Below are 18,365 nucleotides of genomic sequence, written 5' to 3' on the forward strand. Positions count from 1 at the left end.
AAGTTGAGTACACCATGCTTCTCGATTACAGTTGATTGTTGGTCGATGACAACTTTAGACAGCTGGTTAATGTAATATTGGTTCTGGATGTATGATCTTTTAACTGTAGTGAATTCACTTGTCAATCTTTTCTTATCTTGGTGCAGGGCATGGTAACTGCATTTGATGCTGTATTCACTGATTTGATTGTCGAATTGAAGAAGATGACCGAATCAACTGGGACGGTTGAGTTGGACGTGCACCCTCTCATTGAGACTGTAACGCGCGGGTGATGTGATCCCACGCGTCGTATATGGCAGCTCCTATAGTGAAGGAAAGAAAGTATTTCGGTTGATCCAAGAGATGAATGGATCTTACCGTCATACTTCAGCCCAGACCAATCATCCCGTACTCTCAGTAAGGATCACTAAACTTTTTTCCTGTTGTCAGCTAGTATGTATATATTTTCTACATAAACAGGGGCAGAAGCCGCAGAACTACAATTTCAAATCGAGAAGACCACATTAACCGTAGGTTTTTTCCGCATTGCCTGCTACTATTACCGATTAACCATACTGCATTATCTGTTTTGTGTGGTTTTTTCGGTAGTTATTTGCCTACTAGGACCCATCTGAGAATAAGGAAAGTAAACAAGGAACTAGAAGATTACCCAAGGGACATGATCAAGAGAAGGATGAATGAAATGCAGGGAGGAGCTGCCACAAAATCAGATTTACTTGGTCTGCTACTGGAATCGAATTTCCAGGCAATAAAACAAGGGAACGAGAGCGCTGGGCTAGATCTGAATTTTATGGGCAAAGAAAGTTCCTTTATCTCGAAAAATATGCCATGAGATGTAGTGAGTTGTATCTAGCCAGTTGTTTTTATTAGCTCCTTCCCTTAGATTTTAACTTCCATCTTAAAATCATGATTCTGTAATTCAAGGATTCTCAAGAATTAGCTAGATCTGAATTTTTTATTTTTTTGTTTACCTGTTTGGAGGTGACTGCAATTGTGCATGAAGTTCTAAGGCTATTCCCCACCAGCGCCAGATATCACCAAAATCACGGTCGAAGATACGAAACTAGGGGACTTAACCATCCCGGCCGGCGTTAGCATCATGCTGCAAACAACTACCATTCATCGCGACAAGGCCATCTACGGCCCCGATGCAATGGAGTTCAACCCGGAGAGGTTTTTCAAAGGGTCGGTGGCCACAACCAAGGGTCACCTGGCGTTCCTAGCCTTTGGGTGGGGCAGCTGGGCTTGCCCGGCACAGGTGTTCACCTTGACCCAAGTAAAACTGGGCATAGCAATGATCCTCCGAAAATTCTCCTTTGAGCTCTCACCATCTTACAAGCATGCTCCCGAACTCATGTTTGCTCTTGCCCCACAACATATATTCGTGCTTCCAATTCCTAGCACTTGTAATCTATTGTCTATTACTCCTCAATATTATGCAAGATTGGCAGTGAAGAGTGATTTTATTTGAAACCAAAAATTTTCCTCCTAACCCCATAGAACTGAACTAGTTTTATGACAATTTTCCCGGCCGGGTTTTTTATTTTATTTTCCTGTTTCTTTTTGGTTTAGGTTTTGTTTCCCTCCCCATGTGTGGGGTTTCTGGTGTTCTTTTCGCTGTCTTTGCCGCAGTTGAGGATTTGTATTGCTCTCTTTGTTTGGAGGTAGGTCATGACCGATTAGCTGACAAAGCCTGGTTGCGAGGCTTTAGTGGTAATCTCAGGTAGTTAGGCCTCTGGTTATATTTACTTCCCTTGGGACGATATCCAACTTCGATGTATTCGACAGTTTTCTGATACTAATACAACTCCAACCATTTTGGCGAAAAAAAAAAAAAGAAGAAGTTACCCCTACAGGAAAAAACAACCGAAACAACCGGCCGGCTATAAAACTCTTCTATCTGTTGGAACTTGGAACCAAAACCTCCTTCGCTGCCAGCACGAACCACCTTAATTAGAACCAAAGTACCAAACCCTTCCCTGACGGCGGCGGCCGCCTCTTTTCCTCGCGGTGGACACAAGCTTTGATGCATATAGATTTTCCTTGGATGGATGTACCATATAGAAACTTTATATCCATCTCAAAACTAATTGGCAATGAGTGGAGAGGTCTCAGATGTTATTAAGTGATCACCCATTCCACTCCCAAGCAATGTGAGATTCTATTTCTATTTCCTTAACAGTTATTAGGAACTTAGAATATGGGGTTAGAGAGAAAATATTTGGGTCCAAATAGATTCGTTGTGAATTCTTTCTTTTGCATGTGTTCTCCCCGTAAACCGGATGAGTTTGTGACTAAATTTTTTGGAGCCGCCACTGTATTCGCCTTACTCTCATGGTACTTGCATATTATATCCTATAACTGCGAAAAGAATATACAGATAAAAGATATGAGGGGTCATGATGTTATTGGACCATTACACGATGCCTGAAGCTCGAGATTCATAAATGTTTTGAACTAATTAATTGGAGAGATTGTTGTTCATCAACCGAAATGTTAGGATAGATGAAAATGTCCAGGAAAAGAAAATGAACGGGTCAAAACAATTCATGAACCGTTTATGTGAATCTAAACCATTCATTTCCTTTTCTTGAACACTTTCATGCAAAGTTTTCATGTACCATACCATCCTGGATCATCAGAGTCTTCATTGTGAGACAAAAGTACAGATAGCTACAGATTTGCTCCAAATAATGTGGGCTTATTTTCTTACTCTGGGGAATGTCGTTATTATGTCTTGGACTTTAGTATTGGGTAAGAGACTTATGCAATGATTATCGCTCATTAAATATGGTCATGAAATTAGGCAATACGGTTGATGACGACCTATTAGGCTGTGAACAAAACGAGATGCTCGCAGGCAGCTCGAGGCTCTGCTCATTACGGTTTGGGTCGGCTCAATTTGTTTAGTAAACGAGCTTGAAAAAGTTTTAGGCTCATTTAAAAGCTCAACACTATAAAGCTCAGCTCATTTATAGAACCTCGTTGAGTAAATGAATTGGGCTCGGCTCATTTCCAAATGAGCTGAGCTCGACCTCTCAGTTTTGGCTAGCTTGTTTAGCAAACGAATGGAGCTCGAACACTCCAAAGCTCGTGTTGGCTCATTTGCACCCCTCCCCACATGCAATATTGCTTAGTAATGGTTCAATGTGACCTCATTCCAAACATAATTGTTTGTTTAATTGTTAAAGTGATTGGTGCACCATATTAAGGTCAATTTGTTTGACCGGATATGAGCATTAGACTGAAATATATAGTAGTATTGAAGAAGGTTACATATTCGGAATTCGGTTAGATTTTCTTCGGTTTAAATTGACATGCATCAAATATATGAAACTGCAATTCGTTGGACATACAATACTATGAAAAATGAAGTACTTAATTATTGATCTATCAACTAGATCTGAACCAGATCACAAATCCATATCCGGAAATTCTAATCGCAAGAAAGATTTGCATGGAACTACGCAAAGAAAAACGCGTTTGGACCTATTTCAGATCCCACAAAAATCTAGAAACATATCCATAAATTTTTGAATATTATTTTATGGAGCTCTATAAAAAATCAGCTCTAACGGATATCGGTAAGTATTATTTTTGGATTCATAGAGGCGAACTAAGCAGTTTCACCCTATGAATCCAAAAGTTATACTTACCGATACTTACCGATGTCCGTTGGAGTTGATTTTTACAGGAGCCCATAAAATAGTATTCAAAAATTTATGGATATTTTTCTAGATTTTTATGGGACCCGAAATGGACCCAATTACGTTTTTCCTGCGTAATTCCCTGCAAATCTTCCTTGCGAATAACAGGGCTCTATCCCTATCCTTGGCTCTCTCTCTCTCTCTCTCTCTCCCTCCCTCTCTCTCTCTCTGCGCGTGTGTGGTTTCAGCATTTAAATTTGGTAATTGGCGGCTTTAGCATTAACAAAACTGGAATAGCTGTTTTTCCTGAGAAACACTATGAATCGATCGTTATGCGGGCTGCGAAGACAATACTTTGATAGATTGGGCTTACCGGCCCATGGTTAGCGTTAAGGGTTGAGTATAATTTCAACAGCATAATCACTTACATTTAGCTGCACATTTATGAAACCAAATTTGAAATTCATAATCGGGACTAGACCATGCTGTTGACAACCTATATTTTTTTTTTAATTTAAATGCATTACAATCATGTACTGATTGCTATCCGGTTAACATAACTTTTGACACGATTGATGGTCTCAATGAGATCTAAAGAATGTGATATTGTGACCGAACTAAACAGGGTATTAAAGCCCCTCAAATGAACCTCGCAACAACAATTGAGAGGGACCCCTAAATTACAACAGTGAAGAAAGAATCCAGGTGAAGAATTAGTAGTTTGCTGTGTATTAGTAGTTTTCTTTTTTGTATTGCATGTGTACCCTCCTACAAACAATTCCCTCATATTCACCCCAATTCTTTAAACTCAATAATACCCATATTTTCCTTATTTATAATATCGAATAAACCTTTTAATAATTTATGAAAATACGGGTCTTTAAAATTTCGCCAGCGAATATTATCTCTGGTGGACGACGGTAACTAGAAGTACTAGATAGCGGAAACATGAAGGCAAGGCGATAATGTGAAATGGCAGTAACATGGGGCAACGCTAATGCCACGAATCTATTTTTTAGTGCCACGAATTATGTAGTTCATTGATGATCCTTCATAACCCATTAAGAAATCAATCTCTAAACACAGGATCTGCGCATAAATGTAGACCATTGACAGAGAGTAATAACTATTTTCAGCTATTACAATAAAATGAAAACCTACACCCATTTGTTTTCATTTTTGCTTCCCTCCCAATTGAACGGCCCCCTCCCCATGAGTTAATTAAATTAGGTTTATGTAAAATTGAGTGATGGATATGGGTGTACTTGTTCTAAGATCAAACAACAACTATCATTGTCATCATCATAGAGAAATGAATTAAAGGGGCGTCAATCTGGAGCGGTTGGGTCCATCAAAAAATTTCAAAAAAGCCCCTGAACTTTCTGACAACTTGCAAAAAAACACCTGAACTTTCACTATTAACAAAAAAGCACCTAAACTTTGCATTCCGTTAGCAATTAAACCCCTGCCGTCCAATTCCGTCAATTTTTAACGGATGGAGCTAACGGAAGGCGTTAACTTTTTATTTTTTTTTACTTTTTACATTCAAAAATTACTTTTAACTCTTTCTTTTTTTTTATTGGTAAATAAATATGCCATAAAGTTCTTTTTTTTTCTTACTATTTATCAAAAATTACTTTAACTCTATTTTTTACTATTTACAAAAATAACTTTAACCACCATCTTTTTTGTTACTTTCAAATTGTACCTTTCCCCTTCTCTCTCTCTCTCTCTCTCTCTCTCTCTCTCTCTCTCTCTCTTTTAGAACTTTAACCCCACTCCACCAATCAACTACCAAAGCTCTAGCTCTAATTTTAGAAATTCGAAATTACTCTTTTTTTTAGCATTCTTGTTTTTTATATTTTTTACTTCCAAAATTACTTTTAACTCTTTATTTTTAGTAGTAAATAAATATGAAATAAAGTTTTTTTCTTACTATTTATCAAAAATTACTTTAACTCTAATCTTTACTATTTATAATAATAACTTTAACCCATTTTTACTATTTATTGCATATTTATTTATGACTAAAAAAAAGAATGAGTTAAAAATAATTTTTGGAAGTAAAAGTACTAAAAAAAAAGAAAAGGTTACAAAGAGGAGGTTAAAAGAACTTTTGAATTTCTGAAATTGTGGCTAAGGCTTTGGCGGTTGGTTGTGGGGTTAATTGGTGGTGTGGAGTTGATTCTAATAAGCAAAAAAAGGGGGGGGGGGGGGGGGGGGGGGGGGGGGGTAAAATTTGAAAATAAAAAATATGGTTAAAGTAATTTTTGATAAATAGTAAGAAAAAAAAAAAGAACTTTATTGTATATTTATTTACCAATAAAAAAAAGAAAGAGTTAAAAGTAATTTTTGAATTAAAAAGTAAAAAAAAATAAAAAGTTAACGCCTTCCGTTAGCTCCATCCGTTAAAAATTGACGGAATTGGACGGCAGGGGTTTAATTGCTAACGGAATGCAAAGTTTAGGTGTTTTTTTGTTAATAGTGAAAGTTCAGGTGTTTTTTTGCAAGTTGTCAGAAAGTTCAGGGGCTTTTTTGAAATTTTCCCATATCAAATACAGAGTTTACTCGGATCTATGGCTCTTCTTTAGTTTTTTTCAACAATAGTAAAGCAAATTGCTTAAAAGAAACACTAAAGATAGGTACACTACCTTTTTACACTACATAGTTATACTACATCTTATGTGGAGCCTATTTCGGGTCTCAGAAAAATCCAAAAAAATACTGATAAATTTTAAAATATTGTGTTTATGGGGTCCTGTAAAAAATCAGCTTTAACGGATATCGGTAAGTATCATTTCTAGATTTGTAGTAAAGAAACTGCGCAGATGAAAGTGACCAAAAGAAAAAAAAACAAAAGAAAGAGCCATCAGAAAAGTCAAGGGCATAAGTGTAAGTCTAGGTTACATAGTCGGGGAACTAACGAAATGACTCGCAGCATTATCAGCCACCGGTAACATGAAGTCGAGGCGACAATGTGAATCTCACAACTGACATCCGATTGAGTTGATTATTAACAAGGATTCCAAACAAATCATTTTGAACTAAATGAACGGCCAAATCATTTTTTTGGAATCCAAGACGGGTCTATAATCCATATGTACCCCCTGTATGTACATACACCTATAGCAGCTCTGTTCTAATATTGGGAAGATAAAGATTGGGAAGATAAACAATGAGCAGATCTGTTCTGGTACTGGGAAGATAAACAATGAAGAAGAGTGATCAATGATTCAGTCAGAGGTGCGAACAAATAAAACAATAATTCTAGTGACACACCCAAACTCACACTCAAACACATACCCACACTCACATTCACTATTTTCTTTATTTTTTTGCGTGCCTCGCGTTCTCTAGTTTCTTTATTTTTTTTATTACCAGGTCTCCGAGCTAGCTTGGATGCACCTCGACAAATCTCAAGTAATGCCAAAGGAGTTGATAATACCCCAGAGATTTTGAGTTCTCGAGACCTTAGGAAGAAACACATCCCAAAGTCTCAAGTCTTGTCCTTTGTGCCAACTCCTTTGGCGTTAATTTTTCTATCACTCTTTGTACACTTATTTATATTGTTTCGGTCGATTTTTAATTTAACAAATCCATACTCCGACATGCAACAATTCAATTTCAGGTAACATCTTACGTAGGGAATATAGATCAACGCATTTATCTTGAGACAAATAAATTCCAATTTAGTCTAGCTATCGGTTTGTTTTTTCGTCTTTAAAATATTTGTGTTCCGAAAGCATATAGATTTATTTTCTATCAACGTGAGCTTTTTTTTTTCTTTGACAGTTGGTATTGTCAACAAATTTTTAAAAAAAAAAACGACTTCGATCTTCAAAATAAGCTCAAGGCCCACAAAATTTCTCACAGGACTGTAAATGGGCTCAAGAGGATCCAACCTTTCCTGATAGAGGTTTTTTTTTGGGAGGATCAATGAATTTCATTGATTGTAAGAAAAGTACATTGTGCTATCGTTGTAAGATAAAGTGCGCCAGCGACGAATTAAGACCACAATACAAAGGCCTAACGAGCAGAGCACGAAGCACTAATCCGCTAAACACAAAACGCAATCTATGAATTTCCTAATAAAGTTGAGCAGCTACGCAAGAGGGAGAGTTAAGCAAGAGGAGTGGAGTGCAGATGGCGCCTTCTTTATACTCTCATGCAAATGGGTAGGGTTCGATTCCCGTAAGTACCCATCTCTCTTCCCAAATTCCTTAGGATAGAGTAGATTAAAATTAACGAATGAGAGAGAGAGAGAGAGAGAGAGAGAGAGAGAGAGAGAGAAGTTGAGCAGTTACCAACCACCTACCAAATGGTGGAGTAATTTATTTTTTTCCCGTTTTATGTGTACGGAATGTCGGGTAGCTTTTGTTCTAATATTAATTGTTAGTTGCTGATTTTGCCACTCCCTTTTTTGTTAACGCCGCTCCCCTGCAAGTGTATTTTTGGTGCAAAAATACACTTGCAGGAGAGTGACATTAACAAAAAAAAGGAGTGGCAAAATCACTTCCATTAATTGTTATCCTCTGAATCCAATAATGCTCTAGCCAATTATTTATCTTTCTTTTTTAGTACACTAGGAAACACTATCATACCTATCGCATATATCTATTGCATACTACATATGAAATGAGCGATTCCTTAATATAATAATTGAATTCTTTGCCTAAGCAGCTCGATCCAATATGGAATGAGTGGGTCTAGAGTCTTTATACATGTCGAAGCGACGAATCTGTTTTAAAGAGATTGTGTAACGGGGCTCGGTTCGCTTATTTGTTTGTTTCAATTTGTCGATGTATAATCTTTAAAGTTATATTGTAAATGAAATTGTTCTCTGAATCTACCACTTGTGCTTCGATTTTTCCAAGAAAACCTCGTCCACTATGATCTGTATCAACAAATTAGGCTCCGTTTGTTTCGATATAATGTAAAATATTTTTTTAGAAAATAAACTTTAAATTTTTATTTTCAGAATTCAACAAAATAGTGTAGAGGGGGAGAGGCTTAAACGGTGGAGAGATTTGAGATTATTAAAATTGAACGTAAGTTAAGACTTACGATCGAGAAAAGTGAGCAGTGAAAATTGCAGTAGAACGTAGTAATGTAGTATAAGGCAGCGGATCCATTTAGGAAAATAACTTACGAAAGATTTAAGGGTAAGTCATTTCATCCAATTAATAGAAAATGTTTTACATGTAAAATGTTGTCCTCATTTTTTACACAATCAAACACCGGAAAATAGGTAAAATATTTTATTGTAAAATATTTTACGTCCAAACAAATGGAGCCTAAATCTCATACGTCCACCATAATCAGTATCTTTTGCTTTACCTCTTTTTTTTAAAATTTTTTTTGAAAAGCTGATCCACTTATTCAAAGTTGGATTTTTGTATGTCATGGCCATGCACCAGTATTGCCCATAACTTGCTCTATCTTCTGTATTTCCCTCAATTTATTGTCTCATGATCTCTGCTTCCAATGAATCCAATCTATAAATATAGTCTCACTAAACCATTATTTCTCACACACTTCAAAAACACCACCCATTGTTGTACTCTCTCTCTCTCTCTCTCTCTCTCTCTCTCTCTCTCTCTCTCTCTCTCTCTCTCTCTCTCTCTCTCTCTCTTGTAGCCATGGAGATGGATACAATGGTTGCCTGGTCTGGGCTTGCGGTTCTTCTCGTAATAGACTGGAGGTTGGCCTGTCTAGCTGTTCTTACAATATTGGCCTGGAGATTCTACTACTGGGTATGGGTTACCCCAAAAAGGATAGAAAAGCTCCTAAGGAAGCAGGGCTTCAACGGAAACCCCTACAAATTCTTGGTAGGAGACCTCAAAGAAAATTCCCAACTCCTCAAAGAAGCCCACTCCAAGCCCATCGGCATCGATGACAATACCTTGCCACGCGTCTATCCTATCGTCCATAAATCCATCCAAAAATATGGTAAAATTCGAATATTTAGAATTGTACTTAGCTACTCCGTATATAAGAATTGCTGTCAGAAAAAGAATAGCTAACAAGCTAATTACGAAATACTTACAGTGTTCAACAGGACATAATACGGGAGACAACGTACCCCAACGCTTGACCAAGTACATCATAAAGTGTTTTAATTCGTTGAATTATGCTGCAACAAATTAAGAGATAAAACACAAGTGATGACAAGATGCTATTAAGTTATTGACTTGGTAAATCTTGGTTTCATGATTATATATGTATATGATGTACAGGTAAGAAGAACTTTGTATGGTTAGGAAGAATACCAAGGGTGACAATACTTGATCCTGAACATGTAAAAGAGGTCTTGACTTACTACAACACATTTCAAAAGCATTTTGCAGCACAGAATCCTCTTTGCAAGCTGTTAATAACTGGAGTTGGAGCCCTAGAGGGTGACAGATATCATAAACACAAGAAGATTATTTCCCCTGCCTTGCATTTGGAAAAGTTGAAGGTACTTTCCACTCCTCAGAATGTGTAAAACTTCATTCCACCCAAAACGGTACCATATGTTAAATGTTCAGTACAACCAAAATGACAATTTTGTGACGGAACGATTTTTTCACTAAAGTATCAGATTTCGTTGGCAAAAGTATTAGCGAGGAGATGTTTCGTCGCCTATACGTCGTCGCAGAAGTGTAGGTCATGTTTCGTCGCCTATACGTCGTCGTCGCATCGCCAAATGTAACATTTTGGCAATGGAATTATTTTCTTTGCTGAAAGCGACAAAACTGGAAAATGAGTTTCAACTTTGCAGTGCTCCTTTTCAAAGTTCAAAGTTCAAACTCACAATCTCCGGTTTCCAAAAGGCACTCTTTCGTCGACTAAATATGTGTTTCCTCAACAAAATATATATATTTCCTCTCCAAAAAGGCACCTTTTGGCGATGAAATAAGGATTTTCTCGCCAAAAGGCACTATTGTGTGACAAAATTCTCTTTCCTCGACAAAAATGTCTCATTTGGCGATGAAATTCGATTTTCTCAGCAAAAGGTACCATTTGGCAAGGAAATCGAATTTCATCAGCAGGTTTTGTCGCCAAAAATCATTTTTTTTGTTGTAGTGGTCATTGTATTGAATGATATAACTATAAGTGGTGGTCATGTTTAGAGCTTAAAGAAAGAACACAAGACCTTTGGATTATTTTTGGCCGTTTTTCTTTACTACTGTGCTTTTACTTGTTAATTTTCTTGTTTTGTTGTAGGGTATGGTAAGTGCGTTTGATGCCGTATACAGCGATCTGATTGTCAAGCTGAAGAAGATGACCGAGTCGACTGGGTCAGTTGAGCTGGACGTGTTCCCTCTCTTTGAGATCGTAACTAGCGATGTGATCTCGCGCACCGCGTACGGTAGCTCCTATACCGAAGGCAAGAACATCTTTGCGCTGCTCAAAGAGATAAGGGATCTTACCGTCGTGCTCCAGCTTAGACCAAACATCCCCTACTCTCAGTACGTATAGCACATAACTTTCTTTTCGCGTTAGCTGTTGTCGTAAGCAAACAGGGAGTACGTACGAAACCAGAATTTTGATACGAGATCAACCCTCGTGGAAATAACAGAGTTTCACCGAAAGAGATCGCAATTCTCCAATTTTCACGCGTAGATTTTTTCCGTGTTGTAACCGATTTGCATCACCCCTGCTTCTTCTTCTTCTTCTTCTTCTTCTTCTTCTTCTTCTTTTTTCTGATGATTTTATTTATTTTTATTTTTTTGTAGTTATTTGCCTACTTGGACGAACATAAGAATAAGGCAAGTAAACAAGGAAATAGACAATTACCTAAGGGACATGATCAATAAAAGAATGAATGAAATGAAGGGAGGAGCTGCCACAAAATCAGATTTACTTGGTCTGCTACTGGAATCGAATTTCCAGGCAATAAAACAAGGGAACGAGAGCGCTGGGCTGTCGATGCAAGATATCATCAACGAATGCAAGCTGTTTTACTTTGCCGGGCATGAGAGTGTCGGGCTTCTGCTCGTGTGGACGACGGTGATGCTGAGCCGGCATCCAAAGTGGCAGGAGAGAGCCAGAGAAGAGGTTCTCCAAGTTTTGGGGAAAGAGAGGGCACCTACTTATGATGACATTAGCCGCCTCAAAATCGTGAGTATATATGTATTTGCCTTTCGGGTTAGGATCCTCTCCGGTCCAAGTTTTGGACTAGACGAGACAAACACGTTTGGTGACTGCATGGTGTTTCAACCAAAACATTTTCAAAAGCAAACTAAGAATCTTTTCTTTTCCTTTTTTCGCATGTAGGTGACTGCGATTCTGCACGAAGCTCTGAGGCTATTCCCGCCAGTGCCAGATCTCAGCAAAATCACGGTTGAAGAGACAAAACTAGGGGACCTAACCATCCCGGCCGGCGTTATCGTCATGCTGCAAACAACTGCACTTCACCGCGACAAAACCATCTATGGTCCCGACGCGATGGAGTTCAACCCCGAGAGGTTTTTCGAAGGATCAGTGGCTGCAACAAAGGGTCAATTAGCGTTCATCGCCTTCAGCTGGGGCAGTCGGGCTTGCCCCGGTCAGGTCTTTGCCTTGACCCAACTCAAACTGGGCCTAGCAATGATCCTCCAACACTTCTCTTTTGAGCTCTCGCCATCTTATAAACATGGCCCCAAAGTCATCTTTGCTCTTACCCCTCAATACGGCGCCCCTATCATCTATCACAGGCTGAAAAAATAACTACTAGTGTGTAATGTGTTTGCAGAAGAAGCTAGTATGATGGATCTAGAGTGCGCTCGTTTTCTGTATGTAATGTTGAAGTCGTGTTTATGCATGTTTCTAATAATTGGACTAAAATGTTGTCTTATAATTGATGATAATGTCCATGGGTAGAGCATAGTTCCCCTTTTTCCTTCTGTTTGTAGTATATCTTTTCATGGTATTCAAGTTCCTTTTCCTATATCTTTGCTATTAATGTATTATGCAAGATTGTAGAATTTGCATTTTCTCCATATTAACTGGACAAGTTTTTCCTATCATGGGAAAAACTCTAAATCAAATCTTGATGAGGGTTATAATTTTCGGTCGATTTGCAAAGTTCAAATCCAAATCTTTATAGTTGAACTTATGGATTCCAAAAAATTTGGGATGGTTCAGTGCTGGTGCAAACCTCACACACCCCAATCACACAGAACACAAGGAGTTTTAGGTGGTTACCCAAACTCTAGTACTTCCACGGGGAGGAGGAATTTCACTATCATCGTACGGTGGGGAAGATGATTTGTAAAATGGCAGAGGAGAGGAGACACTTGGCTCACTATACTCAACTCACCTCTCTTGCTCTCACCTTCACCGGAGCCCCGGCTCACTCGACTCCCGTCCCTTTTAAACTATGTGGCAACTACACTATGGGCGTGGAGATTCTATAACTGGCATGGGTGACCCCTAAGAGGATTGAAAAAGTCCCAAGGGAGCAGGGGACCTCAAAGAAGCCCACTCCAAATCCGTTGGCATCGACGACGATACCATTCCACGCATCTATCCTATTGTCCACAAATCCATTCAAAAATATGGTAATTTTGGCCCCATTTTTGTTTGTATTTAGCTATACACATGTTTCTACTTTGACAGCTGAAAAAACCAAGCGGCGACATACAATTAAGCAGTGATATCAACTTCCATCTTGAATATTGATCCATGAGGACAGCGTACTCCAACACCCAAAAGAGGCACCCCCGATGCTAAAAGGCACATCACAAAGTGTTTTCTTTGCATTCAGTGACAGACTCGTGAAAAATGTCAAGAAAAAAGGCTAGGGTAGAATTTCTTCGGAGCACAGAACATATCTATGCTGCAAGAACTCCAAAAATATTGAAGGATCTAAGTGAATTTTAAAATTTAGGAGGGGGGCCAGCCCTTTTGTCCGCCAAGATGTATGAACAGAAAACACTAATTGACAAGATGTTTTTTTTTAAAGTTCTTTTCTGGGCACATGTAGGTTTTAGCTGGTTAGTTTTGCAAGATCACTAGTAGTAGTAGCGATATGCTGCTCTATCAGCTCGATCAAAGATCACATCACACTACAAAAATGGTGTTACATGACCGCTGGACCAACAGCCTTGGGATTTTTTTTCCTTCAAAGAGTTGTTTACATGGGTTTGTGTAAACAAGTGTCCCTTCACAGAACTCAATGGAGGAAAAGGATTTTTGGTGCATGGCTGTACGTGTTTTACAGGAAGGAAGCACTTTGTATGGTTAGGAAGGATACCAAGGGTGACAATACTTGACCCTGAACATGTAAAGGAGGTCTTGACTTACCAAAACACATTTCAGAAGAAGTTTGCAGCACAGAATCCTCTTTGCAAGCTCTTACTAACTGGACTTGGGGCTCTAGAGGGTGACAAATACCATAAACACAATAAGATTATTTCCCCTGCTTTACATTTGGAAAAGTTGAAGGTACTTGATTCCCATTATCATCGTAAAACTTCCCTCGAAATTCATTACGTTTCAAGCTTTGATTGTAGCGGAAGTTGAGTACACCAGGCTTCTCGATTACAGTTGATTGTTGGTCGATGACAACTTTAGACAGCTGGTTAATGTAATATTGGTTCTGGATGTATGATCTTTTAACTGTAGTGAATTCACTTGTCAATCTTTTCTTATCTTGGTGTAGGGCATGGTAACTGCATTTGATGCTGTATTCACTGATTTGATTGTCGAATTGAAGAAGATGACCAAATCAACTGGGACGGTTGAGTTGGACGTGCACCCTCTCATTGAGACTGTAACGTGCGGGTGATGTGATCGCACGCGTCGCATATGGCAGCTCCTATAGTGAAGGAAAGAAAGTATTTCGGTTGATCCAAGAGATGAATGGATCTTACTGTCATACTTCAGCCCAGACCAATCATCCCCTACTCTCAGTAAGGATCACTAAACTTTTTTCCTGTTGTCAGGTAGTATATATGTATTTTCTACATAAACAGGGGCAGAAGCCGCAGAACTACAATTTCAATTCGAGAAGACCACATTAACCGTAGGTTCTTTCCGCATTGCCTGCTACTATTACCGATTAACCGTACTGCATTATCTGTTTTCTGTGGTTTTTTCGGTAGTTATTTGCCTACTAGGACCCATCTGAGAATAAGGAAAGTAAACAAGGAACTAGAAGATTACCCAAGGGACATGATCAAGAGAAGGATGAATAAAATGCAGGGAGGAGCTGCCACAAAATCAGATTTACTTGGTCTGCTACTGGAATCGAATTTCCAGGCAATAAAACAAGGGAACGAGAGCGCTGGGCTGTCGATGGAAGATATCATCAACGAGTGCAAGCTGTTTCACTTTGCTGGGCATGAGAGTTTTGGTCTTCTGCTTGTTTGGACGACGGTGATGCTGAGTCGGCCTCCTAAGTGGCAGGAGAGAGCCAGAGAAGAGGTTTTCCAAGTTTTGGGGAAAGAGAGGGCACCCTCTTATGATGACCTTAGCCGACTTAAAATTGGAAGTATGCATTCGTCCTTCTCACAAAGTTTTCGTAAGAGAAAATTTTATCGGCAAAGAAAGTTTCGTTATCTCAAAAAATATGCCATGAGATGTAGTGAGTTGTATCTAGCCAGTTGTTTTTATTAGCTCCTTCCCTTAGATTTTAACTTCCATCTTAGAATCATGATTCTGTAATTCAAGGATTCTCAAGAATTAGCTAGATCTGAGTTTTTTATTTTTTTGTTTACCTGTTTGGAGGTGACTGCAATTGTGCACGAAGTTCTAAGGCAACCAACGTCAGATATCACCAAAATCACAGTCGAAGATACGAAACTAGGGGACTTAACCATCCTGGCCGGCGTTAGCATCATGCTGCAAACAACTACCATTCATCGCGACAAGGCCATCTACGGCCCCGATGCAATGGAGTTCAACCCGGAGAGGTTTTTCAAAGGGTCGGTGACCACAACCAAGGGTCACCTGGCGTTCCTCGCCTTTGGGTGGGGCAGCTGGGCTTGCCCGGCACAGGTGTTCACCTTGACCCAAGTAAAACTGGGCATAGCAATGATCCTCCGAAAATTCTCCTTTGAGCTCTCACCATCTTACAAGCATGCTCCCGAACTCATGTTTGCTCTTGCCCCACAACATATATTCGTGCTTCCAATTCCTAGCACTTGTAATCTATTGTCTATTACTCCGCAATATTATGCAAGATTGTGATTGGCAGTGAAGAGTGATTTTATTTGAAACCAAAAAAATTTCTTCCTAACCCCATAGAACTGAACTAGTTTTATGGCAATTTTCTCGGCCGGGTTTTTTTTTTTTTTTCCTGTTTCTTTTTGGTTTCGTTTGTTTTAGGTTTTGTTTCCCTTCCCATGAGTGGGGTTTCTGGTGTTCTTTTCGCTGCCTTTGCCGCAATTGAGGGTTTGTATTGCTCTCTTTGTTTGGAGGTAAGTCATGACCGATTAGCTGACAAAACCTGGTTGCGAGGCTTTAGTGGTAATCTCAGGTAGTTAGGCCTCTGGTTATATTTACTTCCCTTGGGACGATATCCAACTTCGATGTATTCGACTGTTTTCTGATACTAATACAACTCCAACCATTTTGGCGGAAAAAAAAAAAAAAAGAAGTTACCCCTGCAGGCAAAACAACCGAAACAACCGGCCGGCTATAAAACTCTTCTATCTGTTGGAACTTGGAACCAAAACCTCCTTCGCTGCCAGCACGAACCACCTTAATTAGAACCAAAGTACCAAACCCTTCCCTGATGGCGGCGGCCGCCTCTTTTCCTCGCGGTGGACACAAGCTTTGATGCATATAGATTTTCCTTGGATGGATGTAGTTATTAGGAACTTAGAATATGGGGTTAGAGAGAAAATATTTGCGTCCAAATAGATTCGTTGTGAATTCTTTCTTTTGCATGTGTTCTCCCCGTAAACCGGATGAGTTTGTGACTAAATTTTTTGGAGCCCCCACTGTATTCGCCTTACTCTCATGGTACTTGCATATTATATCCTATAACTGCGAAAAGAATATACAGATAAAAGATATGAGGGGTCATGATGTTATTGGACCATTACACGATGCTTGAAGCTCGAGATTCATATATGTTTTGAACTAATTAATTGGAGAGATTGTTGTTCATCAACCAAAATGTTAGGATAGATGAAAGTGTCCAGGAAAAGAAAATGAACGGGTCAAAACAATTCATGAACCGTTTATGTGAATCTAAACCGTTCATTTCCTTTTCCTGAACACTTATATGTAAAGTTTTTCATGTACCATACCATCCTGGATCATCAGAGTCTTCATAGTGAGACAAAAGTAAAGATGGCTACAGATTTGCTCCAAATAATGGGGGCTTAGTTTCTTACTCATGGGAATGTCGTTATTATGTCTTGGACTTTAGTATTGGGTAAGAGACTTATGCAATGATTATCGCTCATTAACTATGGTCATGAAATTAGGCAATATGGTTGATGACGACCTATTAGGCTGCAAACAAAACGAGATGCTCGCAAGCAGTTCGAGGCTCTGTTCATTACGGCTTGGGTCAGCTCAATTTGTTTAGTAAACGAGATTGAAGCAGTTTTAGGATCATTTACGAGCTCAACACTATAAAGCTCGGCTCATTCATAGAGTCTTGTTGAGTAAATGAACTGGGCTTGGCTCGTTTCCAAATGGGCCGAGCTCAACCTCTTGGTTTTGGCTTGTTAAGCAAACGAGTCGAGCTCGAACACTCCAAAGCTTGTCTCGGCTCATTTGCACCCCTCCCCACATGCAATATTGCTTAGTAATAGTTCAATGTGACCTCATTCCAAACATAATTGTTTGTTTAAATCTAAACTAAAATCGTAAATTTACATGCTTTGATTGTTTTGGTATGAGCAAGGACACGAGAAGCATCGATCCAAAGAGGAAAATGCTTTTGAACAACTCAGCAAGCAATTAACATATAAATAAAGACCAAAACAATACTGTAATTTTGAAGGAAAACGTGCAGCATGATATTATTATTGTAAAGAAATCTCATGATTTTGGCTATATTTTGACGTCGTCGTGTTATTAAATTAACTTTTGACAATTTTTGGCGCACTTGGTCCCTAGTTCGAGGAATTATTTGATCAGGTGGAGTATTAAATTAACCAACTACTAAGCACAAGCAATAGCTAGCATAAATATTATTAAATTTATGAAATCCCATGAGGACACTTCCCTTTTGATGACATGAATTTGGATCTGGAATGGATACGTAATTACGGATTTTCCATGATTTGTAATGCATGGAAATATCAAAGGGATTGGCGCACCGTATTAAGGTCAATTTGTTTGACCAGATATGAGCATTAGACTGAAATATATAGTAGTATTGAAGAAGGTTACATATTTGGAATTCGGTTAGATTTTCTACGGTTTAAATTGACATGCATCAAATATATGAAACTGCAATGCGTGGGACATACAATACCATGAAAAATGAAGTGGAGTATTAATTATTGATTTACTCTCTCTCTCTCTCTCTCTCTCTCTCTCTCTCTCTCTCTCTCTCTCTCTCTCTCTCTCTGGTTTCAGCATTTAAATTTGGTAATTGGTGGCTTTAGCATTAACAAAACTGGAATAGCTGTTTTTTCCCTAAGAAACACTATGAATCGATCGATATGTCAGCTGCGAAGACAATACTTTAATAGATTGGGCTTAGCGGCCCATGCTTAGCGTTAAGGGTTGAGGATATGTCCGCTGCGAAGACAATACATTGATAGATTGGGCTTAGCGGCCCAT

The 18,365-nt window shown here is 38.8% G+C and overlaps 2 protein-coding genes across 4 annotated transcripts; both read left to right on the forward strand.

Annotated features, from left to right (window-relative positions):
• Nucleotides 1-9,201: 9,201 nt before the first annotated feature.
• LOC131334344 (secologanin synthase 2-like) lies at nt 9,202-12,598 on the forward strand. The gene is made up of 5 exons (XM_058369305.1): nt 9,202-9,596; nt 9,884-10,107; nt 10,857-11,101; nt 11,369-11,753; nt 11,910-12,598. Exons 1-5 carry the CDS (start codon nt 9,287-9,289, stop codon nt 12,339-12,341), a joined length of 1,596 nt encoding a protein of 531 aa, XP_058225288.1. The 5' UTR covers nt 9,202-9,286; the 3' UTR covers nt 12,342-12,598.
• A 208-nt stretch (nt 12,599-12,806) lies between these two features.
• On the forward strand, nt 12,807-15,325 carry LOC131334345 (secologanin synthase 1-like). 3 transcript variants are annotated; one of them, XM_058369307.1, is made up of 3 exons: nt 12,807-13,174; nt 14,332-14,527; nt 14,720-15,325. In XM_058369307.1, exons 2-3 carry the CDS (start codon nt 14,478-14,480, stop codon nt 15,231-15,233), a joined length of 564 nt encoding a protein of 187 aa, XP_058225290.1. In that variant the 5' UTR covers nt 12,807-13,174; nt 14,332-14,477; the 3' UTR covers nt 15,234-15,325. The 3 variants fall into 3 exon arrangements, with proteins under 3 accessions (XP_058225290.1, XP_058225291.1, XP_058225289.1); XM_058369308.1 differs by having other exon boundaries at nt 14,335-14,527; XM_058369306.1 differs by lacking the exon at nt 12,807-13,174 and adding an exon at nt 13,932-14,060 and having other exon boundaries at nt 14,278-14,527.
• Nucleotides 15,326-18,365: the final 3,040 nt, after the last annotated feature.

The sequence above is a fragment of the Rhododendron vialii genome, chromosome 7a (genome assembly GCF_030253575.1).
Source record: "Rhododendron vialii isolate Sample 1 chromosome 7a, ASM3025357v1".
Classification (NCBI taxonomy): Eukaryota; Viridiplantae; Streptophyta; class Magnoliopsida; order Ericales; family Ericaceae; genus Rhododendron; species Rhododendron vialii.